The sequence below is a fragment of the Anneissia japonica genome, unplaced genomic scaffold (genome assembly GCF_011630105.1).
Source record: "Anneissia japonica isolate Jap-2015-1 unplaced genomic scaffold, ASM1163010v1 scaffold573_len2283161_cov171, whole genome shotgun sequence".
NCBI lineage: Eukaryota > Metazoa > Echinodermata > Crinoidea > Comatulida > Comatulidae > Anneissia > Anneissia japonica.
In genome coordinates, this window is record NW_022719802.1 from 1,074,694 (window position 1) to 1,091,319 (window position 16,626).

Here is a 16,626-nt window from a genome sequence, read left to right on the forward strand (position 1 = left end):
AAAATTTCCGAAGCAAAAGAATTACGCTCAAGTAGTTAAAAATCACCTTATACCACCTTATTTTGCAACCTAGGGCCCTCTCACTTAATCATAGACTACTGGTAGTGAATTTAGGGGTGACTTTTGAAAATTTTGTATAAATATATTTGAGACCACTGAGTGGCCTTGAATTAAATGCAGTGGCGTTTCTAGGGAGTCCACAAGCCCCCCTAAAAAAATCTAGCTTAACCATAGATCGCCCCCCCCCCCATATTTCAAGACTCCTAGATACCGCCACTGGTAGATGTAAACTAAAAGAGTAAATTTGCTTGGAATAAGACTCATTGAAAAGCTTGTTCAAAGTAACATTATATCATCTTTGAGAAGAGTTCTGAGCATGCATAGTGATCATATAAAAATGATAAATGCTTTTATTCATTTACGTTTCTCCCTGTAGCAATTGCTAAAACAAATGCAGCTTGAAGGCGTCAGACCAAACCTATTAACTTTTAACACTGTTTTGGAGAGATTGCTAAGGATGGGTGGTAAAGGAAGGCAGAAAGCTGTACCATTAGTCAGTGAGATGAAAGCAATCGGTGTTGGTAAATACGGGAAACTTTTTGATACTAAAAGAGTCTCATTAACTCATTTATTTATATAGTTAGATGAATAAAGTTTTACCTTAAGTAGAATTATCATTATTTTAATATTATTTTTGAATTCAGCTTTTTTTTTATCATTGTTTTAATTCTTTGACTCTCGTTTTCAGAGCCAAGTCTTGGAACGTATGGGCTACTTGTAAATATATTTTATAAAGACAGTAAGTCTAAACGTATGCTACTGGAAACTTTATAGGTATGCTGTATGGTGGTAAAGCGAGTCAATTGGACGAGCGGTATGGTAGGGACACTGCCAACTACAGCAGAGTCGAGACAACTTACAAGAATGTGCTATCATTTAAATTTCAATCCTTCAATTGATGTTTGAGCAATTATAAAGCTTGTTGTTATAAAAACAGAACAATAGTAACGATAAATTAAGTAGACCTCAGCATCACAGCAATTATTTGTACTCTTAGGTAGGCCTATTATTCTTACTACTACCATCCTATTTCTGTCTATGTAGTTTGATATAATTACGTTATTATTTGTGAAGTGATTACATACGTATTTTAATTATATTATTACCTGTATTCTTTTTTTTTTTTTTAATCATTTGTATAGTTATTATGGTTAAACAGGGTGGTAATTCACATGAAAAGATACCCATTTGAAGTTATAAAAACACCTTTTTCTTAGAATGCATAAGCTCTAAACAAATACAATTTTGGTTGGAACATTTAAAATATTTAGGGATTGACAACATAATTGGCTGTTTTCTTTTTAGATCTCCCTCCCACCGACATGCTTTATGACATAATGGATACGATAGAAGGCCAACATTTTACTATACAGCACAAATCGGATGGTAAGTTTATAGTTGTTAACCAAGGATTTGTTCATACGCTGTAATACTTGTAATGCTTACACCCATACCCACTCTAGTTCTGTGTTACAAAATATGCTGATATGTGTGATTATGGCTATTTTCATAATCTTTTTTTGTGAAAAGAATATTGATTTTGTCTTTTTTTTTCTGTTTTATTATAGTTTTCTTTTTCAAGAATGCTATGGATGTGGTAGGTAGTAGTAAATTACTACTTCTATGTAGTTTAATATGCCCGACTGTATGCCTGAACTATTATAAAATAAAATAAATAAAAATAATAAAAGTATTTTTAGTAGTATTATCTGTCCTAAGTTATGTCTTTGTATTTTATTTGGTTGTTTATTTATTGAACATATTTATACAGGATAACATATCAGGAGGATATAACAACTTGTACACATGGTCCTGTTTTGTGATACAAATTATAAAATTATGCAAGATATTGAAATTTAACAAATCACATATTAATAAAATTCTAAAGAGACTTAATTACAAAAAGCTTAATCAAAAACCAAGAATCAATTGAGTTTAGTTAAGATACGTCGAAAAAATTATAATCGCAAGGTAAGTAATACTGAAAATGAATGATAAAAATCTTTATCCAATATTAATATAGTAAAATTCAGTAGTAAAAGTAGATGTAGATATAAAAGGTATATACCAATGTTCTATTTGGGCAACTTAAATTATGTATCATATGTATATAGCACTCTTTAAAACTTTTTGAAAGTAATGAAACCGCACATTGCACCATATAGTGCCCTCAAAATATATGTACATGCTCATTTGAATACCGCTTTTGCTCGTGATGAACGTAATGTTGTTCTGTAAAAGACATAAACTGGCCTGCTTCCATGTACGGCATGTCTGCATAGAAAACAGTCAGCATTGTTACTACATATTTTTTCATTTTCTTTCTTCAAGTGTTTTAAGCTGAAAGATGTTGAACTTGCCTACAGAGTGGATGAGCTTATGAACACTAAAGAAAATTACCGGCTACTAGGAGACAATTATCTACAGAATATATATTAGTAAGACAGTATTTTAGTAGTTTATCTATTGTTTGCTATACATTGAGTAATTAATTTTTATGCGTCCAATGTTTATAATGATAATACCCAGCCACCATTGACGCTCCATGTTTCAAATGTTTGTATAACATAATTTTTATATAATAATGAAGAGGATGACAGTTATGATGATGATGATGGTATTGGTGGATGATTGTAATAAGGAAACAAACGCTACGTTGGCAGCCGCAATACTGATGATCATTTATAATGCGCCAGTATTCTAAAACAAGATGCTGATACAATGCATCATTTTTAACTACAGTAATTTTTTCTAAAGTCAAAACAATTTTAATTGTAAATAAAATTATAATTTGCTTTGTCTATAGGGTGATGCAATATTTTACCTCTTGTATATGATTTTCATAGCAGAAGTAAAAGATTGTTTAAGGAGTGGATTTGTTTTAAGTTGTGAGAAAAAAAGTCCTGCTGTTACAGGAATTGAACCCAAGACCCTTAGATTAGAAGGCAAGCATCTTAACCACTAAGCTATTCCAAAAGTTGGAATACTTGAAAACATTCTCCTCTTTTTTCATTCACTTTGCAGTAGTAAATTCCTGCATTTAATCTGTTCCATGGATGGACCAGAAAATATGATAGCTTATTATGGGAAACTTGTGCCTTCTGTGCTTTACCCTAATTCTACCATATACATTGAGTTGCTCCGTTCGTTGGAGACTGCGATGAGTTACAGCACAATACCAGCCATTTGGCAAGGTGAGTGGGACTTTATTTGTGATGCCTTGTACTACCTAAGGGTGAGCTCCTGCTACACTTTTTCCTTTAGTTTCTGTAATAATTAAATGACACGTTTCTATGTACACAATTCTTATAGATATCAGTAATTATGGACAGCGTTATCGGCAAGAACTTGTGAACACAATCTTGGAAGTGATGGCGAATGCTGTGGAATTGGATTCAGAGGTAAGCAGGGTTTTAAGCGATTCTCGAATGCCTGCGATAGATAACTTTAAAACATTTTAATTACCATAATTTTAAAACTTTCATGGTGGTTGCCACACTGGATACAAGGTATTTTGAATAAATATGTTGTTTTTTATACCAGGTATTGTCTGCTGAGGTTTTTATATGTACTTTTAAATATTTGTTTTTGGTTCGTATTTACTCTACTCCATTCAAAGGCTTGCTGTTGATATGTTGCTGATTTTTCCATTTTTTATCATTATTTCTTTGGACATTTTAATGCTCTGATGAGCTTAAATTTATCATGCCTTTACTATTTCTCCCTGCTTGTGTACCCCGGTCGACTCGCAATTACCATCAGTACACTGTTTCTACTCCCTTCTATCGCACTATGGCTGCCTCCCACTCGGACTCACTTCTTCATCGTCCAAACCTTGATTCTATGTAATTTTCTCCCATCTTCTTGTTTCCCTTCATCTTTTAACCTCAAGACTTTTAAAAGTTTCATTAACAACCTCCCTCTAGCCACTCTAGCCTAATTCTAATTGCTCCTTTGCAGGGCGTTGTTTGTGTTTCCCTTTTTTTTGCATTCTCTAATAACCAAAAATTGTATATGGCTGTAGTTAAATTAGAAGATATGGTATATGGATAATATGATATGATACACACGTGTGTCTTTTTTATCAGGTTAAAGAAGAATTTGTCAAAGTTGCCAGAGATGTGATGAAGGCTTTTGAAGAATCACTTACAAAGAGGGACACACCCCTGAGGTATAATTTGTGTCCGAGATTTTAGTTTACTTATGGTTATCTTTGGGTATTTTCCTATACTGACTAATTTCCTGTGGTAGTAGAAAACAACATAGAATGAACGTTACTCCAATTAAAGAGATGGAGGCCATGATTCAACGTTTCGACCTTTATTGGATTATCTTCAGGAATGAGAAAACTTTGACAGCGATTATAAAAAATGCTACAAGCAATATGCAAATGAGGGGATTAACAAAGCTAGTACAGTACAACAACAATTATGAGAGGGGCAATTAAGTTGGGTTAGATTACATATCAGATTAACAATTTCAGCTCCCAAAAAAACAGGATTCCTTAACTTTGCCAAAGAACGATTCATTTGCATGGAATCCATTTTGTGTCCAGCAGGTTAGATACGAATTCTTGTGTTTTTAATCCTTATCTTGGTTATCGCTTACAAGCCCAAAGAGAATCGTTACTTTCAAGATAAACACATCATTGAATAATAATGTGGTTTGTTAAACTATTACTATGTGTATATTTGTGTGTTTCAGAGTAAATGTTTTTACTTCCATTTCAGGTGGTCTGCTAGTAACCTAAGTCATGTACTTATCATATTTATACAAGGCCAGGATTTGAAATTAGCAAGGCAAGTAATTGTGTAAATTAATACGTAGTATAATGATTTGATTTGATTATTATCAAGTCAACCTCGATTGTACATTCATAAAACATACAAAGCATTGGTAGAAATAAAAATATAAGTATATAAAAATATATTTAAAAAAAATTTATATATAAATATATAAAACGTACAATACCAAATAACAAGTTATCAGTCTAAAAATATTAAGGTATGCAATTGGAAAAGAGAGAAAAAAAAAGAAACAAGTGAATCATAAGTTAGACTAGGTAATGTAAACTATTGACAATTGTGCACACAAACATATAGGTATATATAGGGTTTGTTACACCAAAAGCATTGTAATGTATTTAAAAATAGAGGCATTCCATAAGGTGTATACCTTTGCCTCCAGCGGCACAACCTCGATGAAATAATGGAATCGCTCATCGTATTCGGGCACCTTGAGTCCTGCAGCCTAGTCTCTGCAAAGTAATTGAATTGCCTTCTGTATTTAGGCACATTATTTTCTTGAGCAATTCCATTATGTTATTCTATGCTCCAGGATAAAAAATCAAATTTTTCAATGACTGAGTGACTCAGACCTTGTCCTTTGCCCTTTTCTTTTGAAAATTGAATGGTGTCTTTCTTTGATTATTGTGTACCATTCCACTAAATATTATGATGATCCATTAATTAGTTTTTGCTTAATCTTGCAAGCAGACAGACAGCCGTAAAAGCAAAACCTCCTTTGCGGAGGTAATTAATGTATTGAAGAATTAGAACGAAAGAGTGATATTGTAATGAGTTTTTCATTTATTCAGTGACGTATATCCCCAAGCAATGCAATTGTTATCTGCAGATCAAGAATAGTAAAACAGCCTGAATTGGATGTGTTTTTGCATGTAACTGAGTTTTGTAGGTGTTGAAAAATGTGTGAGAATTATGAATACTGTTGATATTAATTTTATTACAATAAGCATTAACAATGTTATTAATTTAATTATTATTATTATTATTATTAGTAATTGGAATAATAATCATTATTGTTTTTATGAATAATAGTATTAACATTGTAACAATAGTAATAGCTATTAATTACTCCAACATTTTTCTCTACAGACAAGTATTACAGATTTTCCAGCAAAACCAAATAATACCAAGGTATGTTTAGGAACTACAATTCAACTTGATGTATTTAAACAGAAGACCGCCTTCAATAGTTTATATAAACACAATGGACATGGTTGCATTGTCAGTTACCCACTATGCATGGTCATTTAGTTTGGCTATACCCTGTCTTACGTTTTCAATATGAATTTTGATAAAGGATTATGTTGCTGGATTAGCTATTAGAGATATGAGTGTTTATACCATCTAAACACAAACTTGTTTACATACTCAGATATTATTGTAACTTATTCTTGGATGCTCCTTTAATCTAATCCATATTTTATCTTATGATCTTATCTCAATAATTCACAGGGGCTCTGTCCAAGTGTCCCTTTTGTGAACCTGCCTCTACTCACCAACAATTGATTAAAGTACAAACTGCAATATTTACATAAGTAAAAGCAATAACACATTTCTTAAGCCCTGTCCACACTGTTAAATTTTATGTGACAATTTATTCTTTACATAGGAGAATGTGTGTTCAATGAATACATAAATGTGCATGATGATGTCACATTAGACCCAAATAATAACATGTCACATTTGTTTGTCACTTATATTTTGAGATTGTGGACAGAGGTTTATTCTTTACATAGGAGGATGTGTGTTCAATGAATACATAAATGTGCATGATGATGTCACATTAGACCCAAATAATAACATGTCACATTTGTTTGTCACTTATATTTTGAGATTGTGGACAGAGGTTTATTTTTTACATAGGAGAATGTGTGTTCAATGAATACATAATTGTGCATGATGATGTCATATTAGACCCAAATAATAACATGTCACATTTGTTTGTCACTTATATTTTGAGATTGTGGACAGAAGTTTATTCTTTACATAGAGAATGTGTGTTCAATGAATACATAAATGTGCATGATAATGTCACACACATTACACCCAAATATTAACATGTCACATTTGTTTGTCACTTATATTTTGAGATTGTGGACAGAGGTTTATTCTTTACATAGGAGAATGTGTGTTCAATGAATACATAAATGTGCATGATGATGTCATATTACACCAAAATTTTAACATGTCACATTTGTTTGTCACTTATATTTTAAGATTGTGGACAGAGGTTTATTCTTTACATAGGAGAATGTGTGTTCAATGAATACATAAATGTGCATGATGATGTCACATTAGACCCAAATAATAACATGTCACATTTGTTTGTCACATATTTTGAGATTGTGGACAGAGGTTTATTCTTTACATAGGAGAATGTGTGTTCAATGAATACATAATTGTGCATGATGATGTCACATTAGACCCAAATAATAACATGTCACATTTGTTTGTCACTTATATTTTGAGATTGTGGACAGAGGTTTATTCTTTTCATAGGAGAATGTGTGTTCAATGAATACATAAATGTGCATGATGATGTCACATTAGACCCAAATAATAACATGTCACATTTGTTTGTCACTTATATTTTGAGATTGTGGACAGAGGTTTATTTTTTACATAGGAGAATGTGTGTTCAATGAATACATAAATGTGCATGATGATGTCACATTAGACCCAATAATAACATGTCACATTTGTTTGTCACTTATATTTTGAGATTGTGGACAGAGGTTTATTCTTTACATAGGAGAATGTGTGTTCAATGAATACATAATTGTGCATGATGATGTCACATTAGACCCAAATAATAACATGTCACATTTGTTTGTCACTTATATTTTGAGATTGTGGACAGAGGTTTATTCTTTACATAGGAGAAATAGGAGAATGTGTGTTCAATGAATACATAAATGTGCATGATGATGTCACATTAGACCCAAATAATAACATGTCACATTTGTTTGTCACTTATATTTTGAGATTGTGGACAGAGGTTTATTCTTTACATAGGAAAATGTGTTTTCAATGAATACATAATTGTGCATGATGATGTCACATTAGACCCAAATAATAACATGTCACATTTGTTTGTCACTTATATTTTGAGATTGTGGACAAAGGTTTATTCTTTACATAGGAGAATGCGTGTTCAATGAATACATAAATGTGCATGATGATGTCATATTAGATCCAAATAATAACATGTCACATTTGTTTGTCACTTATATTTTGAGATTGTGGACAGAGGTTTATTCTTTACATAGGAGAATGTGTGTTCAATGAATACATAAATGTGCATGATGATGTCACATTAGACCCAAATAATAACATGTCACATTTGTTTGTCACATACTATTTGACAGTGTGGACGGAGCTTTATTCTTTGCATAGTAGAATGTGGGTTCAATGAATACAGTGAAGCTTTCGCTTTGTGCAGAAATGCACTATAATATAGAAGTCTCCAGAATTCCTGTCATTATTGATTACTAAAATAACTACAAGCCACAAAACCAAATATATTTATTTAAAAGATATGTATATAAAATTAAGCAAACAAATACCTTCATATTGTATTCTCTATAATATATATATGAATGACATGGTTATTATTTCTACTATGATTATTAGAATGAATGCTGTAATGCATCTAATAAAATTATATGATACTAATAAACGACATGATATCATTGATGATGATGTTAATTATTGTGTGGATAATTTATTTAAAAGATATATTATTTGGGGTAAATTTGAAGGGAAAAAAAACACAAAAAGTGTTCAGTTTTCAATAAGTTTAATAGACCCAAACAATTTCATGTATATTTTTTGAATACCTACCTGGAATAACTGATAGAAGCCATCATTACTGATTTGTGTGGTTTCCAATGTTTAGAGACTTTTTGCTATGCATTTTTGGATCCTTAAATTGATTAACATGTAATTAAGGACTTTGCAGTTTTTAAAATAAAAGCTAAATTAAATATAAACATTATTAAAGAGAACGATATAAAGTAAAGAGAATTAAATGTTGAATTTATTGTTTGTCTTATTTATTTTTTTATCAGCTTACCACAAACAGTACAGTATGTTGTGTTTTTGTTCTTTTAGCCCAGGGGTTGTGGAGACTTTTGTCGATGCTTGCATGAGGATAAAAAATAAAGACATGGCATATGTAAGTATATTTTATTTAATTTTTTAAACTTTTAAATTATAGCTAATAAACATTCTAACAAGATGTGACTGTAACATATATGTATCAAGCATAAATTTTTTTTTTTTTAAGAATAGTTAAACCCTCTCCAGACTAATCTAATCTGGTAATTTACATAACACCTTTCTTTACAGACACAAAGTGCTGTAAGTATTTTCCTGGTCATTGGGCCCACATGCATTGGTTTTGCTGCCATATTGGCACAGGAGCAGGCAACCCCACCAGGTACCCATTTTATACTCCTGGGTGGAGAGATGTAGATAAAGTGATACAATGCACAGCGAGGAATTGAAACCCCGACCTCGAGGTTGGGAAACCAAACCGTTCCCACTGCGCCAAACCGCTTCCCTCGACTATCAAATTCGATTTGACAAAAACATGTCATATGCCTATTAAATATGATCATGTCATGTTGATTATTTATTTAGGCGCCCAGATTGCCAATAGCGTAGACACAGCCCACGAATTTCACGTCGGCAATCAGCAATTGCCGACCACATTGGCGAGCCAGAATTGCTACAGGACGGCAATTTTTTGCCGACCTAGGCCTAGATCTCTTTGCTTCAAAAACTGCTCGGAAAGTCAAAAACTTTGACTGAAACAGGCTATAACAGACACTAAATTTCATGTACGTCGTCAACCAAGGAAATTGGTGGTTCATAAAACAGATTCGTTTGTACAACAACTATTTCTAATAGGCATGCAGTATGTACGATTTTGATATTTGTGTACAATACAATCGTCTTGTCTTTCTCGCCTAGTCGTTTCGTAGGCTAAGCCTAGGTAGGAATGACGCTAGCTAAATCTATTATTTGTCTTCATTTCATAGTATTATCGTATTTAAAATGCTGTTTATTATCTAAAAACAACAAAATTCAACATATTGTAGGCCTAATCCTACGGTCTGTTTAAACGCAATCACGATCACATCTACTGACAAGTACTGAACATGTGTGGGAAATCCCTGATAGATCATTCTGGGCATGCGCATGAACAGGCATGGGCAGTTTTGAAGCAGCCTGTGATGAGACGATCGTAGCTTTTACTGAAGTGATATTTCCCATGCAAAGATAAACGATAAAACTAATGCTAAAACGAAATTTATTCGGCGATGTTCTTATGTAAAACATGTATTATACTACACTATTAAATTAATACAAGTACGACCATTCTTTCACCAGCAATATATAGATGACTGATGTAAGGTCGAGCGTTCGGAAAATTTGTAGTTTATGGCCTAGGTAGCAAAACATTGCCGAGGCTACCGACCTCGGAAAATTTAAGGTCGACAAATTTTTTCCGACCTAATTTTTTCTTGATTTCGTGGGTTGGTAGACATCCCTGTCGTTTGAGTAGGTGGCAGTCCATTTCACAAGACAAAAATACACACACGATCAATGGCGGCGGAACATTTTTTAAAGTGGGGGGGGGGGCATTTCATAAGGTCCAGTATGCAAGCAAAGCGAGCATCTAGGCTGGGGCCCAGGTGGCCACCATGAGGGCCCCCGGTGGGGGTCCAGGGGCGAGGCCCCCTGAAAGCTACGGATATTTTACGAAGTTATTTTATACGCATCAAGCTACTGTAATGTGATTTCATATTTGTTGTAATTTCCAGTAGTTCGACCCGGGAATTCGAAATAGAAGGGCCCATGGAAGGTACTGTCACAGATAGAAGACCTATACTACCTCAGCCCCACCATGGTTGGGGCTGAGGTAAGAAAATTTGTGATTATGGCACCTCTAGATGGCCTGAAATTGCACTTCCAGACATAAAATTAGAATATACTGTAGTTATCTTTATATCTCCATTTTTTTTATTGAACAATTTAGGAGGGCGGGCCGGCTGGGTCCCCTTGAATCCGCCCCTGGGTACTTCAGCAGATGGAGAATCTACACGAATCTATAAGAAAATTTGTGATTATGGCACCTCTAGATGGCCAGAAATTACACTTAAAATTTGAATATAATTTTCCTTATATATCCATTAAAAAACGACCTCAATGAATTATTTATTATGAGGGTTATCCTTGATATGGGTTCCCCGACGAAAACTTCACTTTCCCCCCCCCCCCGATGGATAAAAATTACCCTTCTATGTAGCTCGGAAATGATACTCTAACTGTGGCGGGTCCAGGAAGTCGAAATAGAGAGGTTCCAGGGAGGGTCTTGCGTAAATAGAATGTCCACCCGCCTCAGCCCCACAACTGTTGGGGCTGAGGTAAGAAAAAATTATGATTATGTCACCTCTAGTTGGCCGGAAATGACACTCTCAGATTTAAAGTTGAATACAATTTTTGTCTGTTTTCTCCATTTTTTTATAATTTTGTAAAAGATAGGAGGATGGGGTCCCATGCTGACTAGGTTCCCCCTTGAATCTGCCACTGTTCAATATAACACTTGACATAGCCACAAATGATTAATTCATAATGTCAAGCGAAAGAGTTTAAATGTGGTTATTTTATGCTAGTTTGAAGGTTTACTGTAAGCCAATCAGTTACACTTTAACTATACATCTTCGTGATTAGTATAAAGAGAACTGGAACGTCGCTTTATTAAGAGTGCCAACCTTCCCTCATATGCTTAAATACCGAATTCACCAATGCAGGCGATTTTTTCTGCATGCTCGAGTGTGGGTTTCAAGGAAACTTTACAGACGCACTTATACAGACGTCAATCAACATTTGGTTGTTGAATTCAAAAAGGGAACTTGTAATGTTCATTAGAAAAAGAAAAAAAAATCTATATTTTATAATAATAATAGGTCAATTTATAAGGCGTAAATAAACAAGGTGTAAGCACCAAATAATAATAATAATAATAATAATAATAATAATAATAATGATAATAATAATAATAATAATAATAATGATAATGATGATGATGATGATGATGATGATGATGATGACGATGACGATGACGATGACGATGACGACGACGACGACGACGACGACGACGACATTGCAGCGTTCGTAAAATGTTTGTCACTGGTGATGGGGACAGTCACAAAAGTGGGGAGGCTCCCCCAGTAGAAAAAGTGGGTGGGCCAATGGCCCCCTGGCGCGCCCCCCCCCGAATTAGATCTCCAAGAATTGACTTCTTCCAACTTGGACCCTATGAACCAAAATCCTGCAACATTGACAGGCATTGAACCCTGCGATTGGAAGGCAAGCATCATCTAAACCACCAAGCTATTCAACTCCAGTAATTTAGTGATAACGAAAACTTGTCCCTAATTATACTTGATTGGGATGACCTTGATGTAAGGACACTTGCTAATAGGATTTTGTTTGTGACCTTTGATAGAGGGACGTTGATAGGGGAAACTTTGATAGCGGGAACTTTGATAGGGTGGGACTTTGCTAGTGGAAACTTTGGTAGTGGTCCCAGGGGGTACTTTGAAACATGGACTTTGATTGGGAAAACTTCGATACGAAAAAAATTGCTAAAGGAAACTTGAATGGGCAATCTTTTCTAGGGGAAACTGCTATAGAGGACTTTTCTAGGGAGAACTTTGCTAGCAGGCTGATCTTTGCTGGCAAGGGTGAACTTTGCTAGGGGAAACTTTCATGTTGTTTTATGTTCCTCGTCAACATCTGCTGCGTCCATAATGCCCTTTTGAAAGAATTCTCCAAGAACCACCAATTCCATACTTATCGTCAGTGGCATATCTAGAAGTCTTGAAATGAGGGTGCTGATGGGGGTGGGAGCGCGAAGGTGAAGTGGGGCGCTCGATGATCAGTTGAGGGGCGCTAATTTGCAAAATAAGGTGATTTTAGGTGATTTTTAACTAATTGTCTATTATTTTTGGGGGAGCGGCTAGGAGGGGTGGGAGGCATGAGTAATTTTTAGAGGGGTGTGCTCCCCTCACACCCCTAGATATGCCACTGCTTATCATACCAGGCCATCTTCACAATTCCATCACACTTGCCCTCGAACAGTCTCCCTGGAAAATCAATCTTTTCCTGTAGTCCTATTGCATGGAATGAACTACCCCACCCTCCAAAACACTATTTTCACGTTTAAAATTTCACTCAAAAAATTAATTCGCTCAAGGTAACACATTTAGTTGCACTGGCAATGCATTCTTATATTTACAAGCCCCTGGCTTCCTGTAAGTAACATCGTTTGCATTGTTTTTTCAACACGTATTATTGACTGCAAATGAAATGGAACTTTGATAGGGGAAGCTTTGCTAGGTGAAACGTTGGGAAATATTGATATGGCTGTCTCGGCAAACTTTGATAATAAAAAAAAAAGTGATAAAAAAAAACTTGGCTAGGGGCAAGTAGTTTGCCAGCTGGCATTGCTACCATCAGTGACAGGAGACTTCTTTATGAAAGAATTGAGCCCCCAAAAATGTTGTAATTTCTAGGCTATTGATGAGTAGAAATACAAGGTAAGCCTAAATACGTTATCAATTTGCTACTGTGTAATCAAGGTCAGAGTTCAATTACAATAAAACTTAGTAAATGATAAAAGTTTGATGTTATATTGTTTGGCACATTACATATTATGAGATAAGTGATTTTATTGTAGATTGGATCAAGGTAATTCAACAGAAGGACGCACATCTCCGCTCTCGAACATAGCGCGTGCGTACAGTCCTTTGATCTTTACTGTGGCATCGACAATCCGGTACTAATTGCGAGTACAGCCGTCAATTATTAGTCTATGTGTGCCATTCGTTTTATGGTGTTAGTTTTTATTTTATTAATTTTGAGTACATCGCAATGTTTGTTACATCTGATTTTTTTTACCGCGAGCTTGTTAAATGCTTCTATAAACTGCAATTTGATTTGTGAAAATTTACCAAGAAAATGAAAAGTTATAGCAATTTAAAATTTACGAATTTTATAAAATTTCATGTACTTGTGTAACATTAATCTGTAATTTTGATAATGTTGGCATAAGGTGCCGAGAACGAACATTTGAGTATATACGGAACATTTATTAATTTTTTCTGCGAAGTGAGTCTCATGAACAACAATTCACCACAATTTTGGTAAAATTAATGTTGAAATGAAGAATGTATTTTCAGTCTAATGTTAGTGCAAAATATCATTAGACCTTTATAATCACCGCACGACGCGCGATTATCATGGCAACTAACACGCGCGTGGGTAATTCGTCACGTACGTACAGAGTTATAACCTTTGATGTCCCGAGATGTGCGTCCTTCTGTTGAATTGTCTTGATTGGATAAATAATGATAATGATACTGTAATAACATTATGTTATCCCAAAAAATGAAGTAGGGAACATTTTTTTTTATTAAGAAAAATTAAGTTGATAATTTTTTGTGATCTGTGCAATGTAGATACTGAAAAGGGTGTGTTCAAACTGTACTCTAAATTAAATAAATTATTGGAGCAGCTGCTATAAAATATAATAAGTCAAATTCAATGTATTATTTATAATATTAGTTCCAGTTTTATAATTATCTACATTGTTTGCTCCTTTTTTTAGGATATCTTAAAATTGGCAGTATCCAACGGATTGACGTTGGCGTCAAGTCTGTCACAACGAATCAAAACAGACTTCGACCTCAGTGACGTTGACAAGTAGGTTTTGTTTGTAGATATATTTGCTACTTCTTTTTTAAGCGCGTTTTATTAACAATTTTAAAATAATGACAAGCATATTGTACATGTATCACAGTAAAACAAACTGTCTATATAATTATATAATTGTCATTGATTGATTGGTGGTTAGATTAATTGATTATTATTTGAGCACGGTGGATCTTATTAAACTGATGTAGGCCAGCTTGTTCTGAAGCAAGCTCTTTTTTTTTTGCTTTTTTTGCTTTTTTTTTCTCCTTCAATATTCGATTGTTAGCTGAATTACATAAAATTTACAATTGAAAATTCTTACATTAAAAAGACCAAACAATAAAAAAAATCATTACACACTAAATACACTTTTGATTAATATTATCAGGTACAAAGTTGTTAATAATATTGACATATAATAAATTTAAGCTGTTATCAAGCATATCCAAATATGTTTTATAAATTGTGTATTGGGTTAAAAGAGTGGAGCTGTATTTAATTCTATACTTTTAACTTTAAATTATTTATTATATTTTTAATATTACTTAGTAATATTTGTTATTTAAATTTGTTTTTCTTTCTAGGAAACGTGTTGAAGACATGTTAATGGAAGCCGATCTCATATAGCATCATACCCTGATTTCCATAAGCATGCCGTAGATATGCCTTAATCATAAATTTTCTTACCTCAGCCCTAACCATGGTGGGGCTGAGGTAGTCTAGACCCCATTCCCTCCCTGGGTGCCCCCTGTTTCAAATTCCTATATGCGCCATTCAAAGGCTACCCTACTTGTGCTTATCAACAGCATTTAAATTGCAAAAATAAATGTTCTGTACATAAAATAACTAGACTAATATTGATAGGGTCACATGGTGCAAAAAGATTCATTTTGTGATTATCATGCGAAGTCTCATGTATCCAAGGTCAGTGGTAGCGCCAGGATTTGCTCGGCGAGTGTCCGCGGTCTCCGAAGGGGAGGGGGGGCGGCGATGTCCCCTTAAAAAGGTGGGCGTGGTCATGCGTCGCTCAAAATTTCCAAAAAGTGTTCCAGGGAGAACGACGAAAAAAGTAGGCGTGGTCGGGCGTCGCTCAAAATTTCCCGAAAGTGTTCTAGGAGGAGAAGCCACCGAAAAATATGACAATTTAGGGGTTTCAAATTCTTATTTAATCAATTTTTTAGTCTACTAATATGTAGAAAATTCATATACAGTACATTTTTTTCTCCCCTACGAATTGAGGTTTTCTCCCCCCCCCCTCAGTTGGTGCCACCCCTGTCCAAGGTTTTACATTTGCATTGTATCCAACTATTCTCCACATGTTCCTGGTTGAGATCTGGCACGATCTAGCGACACACACAACTACGTCCTCGGATTCAAAACAAAACTCTCCTTAAATCTGGTTATCAAGACTTCTACGGAATTCTAGCTGTCTATATAATATACATTTGGCAGTTGTTGGCATTTATGAAGTTGATTATATTAATCTGCATATTGCGAAGACATAGTCACGCAATAAGACAATACTGTCCTATACTATGCTACAAGACTTTATCGTACAAGATACTGATGCCCTATGCTTTCATTACTTAATGTAAACCCGTAACAAGACATTGATGCTATAGAATTTCGTTACAAGACGCAGGTTAATCATGCAGCAGTTTTAATTTAATTTCAGGTAACTTGAACTCTTTTCAATGGATTAGCCTTGACTTTGATAAATAAGAAAATAAAAAAAATAAAACAGAAGACATTTCTTTCTTCTTGTATTTATATTTGCTCTGTCAAATTGAATTTACAATATTGTACTGTAATTTGCAATAACTAATTCCTTAATATATAGATACAGTAAAATCATTAAATCCGGCTTACAGTTTGGAATCGCATGCTGTAATATCATTTGAGAAAATGTAGTAGTCCCAAATCGAGGTGTAGGTGCCTGCAATATAGTTGTTGTATACCTCATACATCACTGGTGAACTTTGATCGAGTGGGC

General features: G+C 34.2%; 1 protein-coding gene across 1 annotated transcript in view; it reads left to right on the top strand.

Moving 5' to 3' along the window:
• LOC117111042 (pentatricopeptide repeat domain-containing protein 3, mitochondrial-like) overlaps positions 1-16,380 on the top strand; it is a 24,571-nt gene extending 8,191 nt beyond the window's left edge. The window contains exons 11-23 of the mRNA XM_033253924.1: positions 437-581; positions 749-799; positions 1,366-1,446; positions 1,629-1,657; positions 2,392-2,498; positions 3,085-3,254; positions 3,373-3,461; positions 4,149-4,231; positions 4,791-4,859; positions 5,955-5,996; positions 8,979-9,042; positions 14,548-14,642; positions 15,218-16,380. Of these exons, the coding sequence (XP_033109815.1) occupies positions 437-581; positions 749-799; positions 1,366-1,446; positions 1,629-1,657; positions 2,392-2,498; positions 3,085-3,254; positions 3,373-3,461; positions 4,149-4,231; positions 4,791-4,859; positions 5,955-5,996; positions 8,979-9,042; positions 14,548-14,642; positions 15,218-15,260 (1,068 nt within the window). The 3' untranslated portion in view covers positions 15,261-16,380. The remainder of the gene's footprint in view (positions 1-436; positions 582-748; positions 800-1,365; positions 1,447-1,628; positions 1,658-2,391; positions 2,499-3,084; positions 3,255-3,372; positions 3,462-4,148; positions 4,232-4,790; positions 4,860-5,954; positions 5,997-8,978; positions 9,043-14,547; positions 14,643-15,217) is intronic.
• Positions 16,381-16,626: the final 246 nt, after the last annotated feature.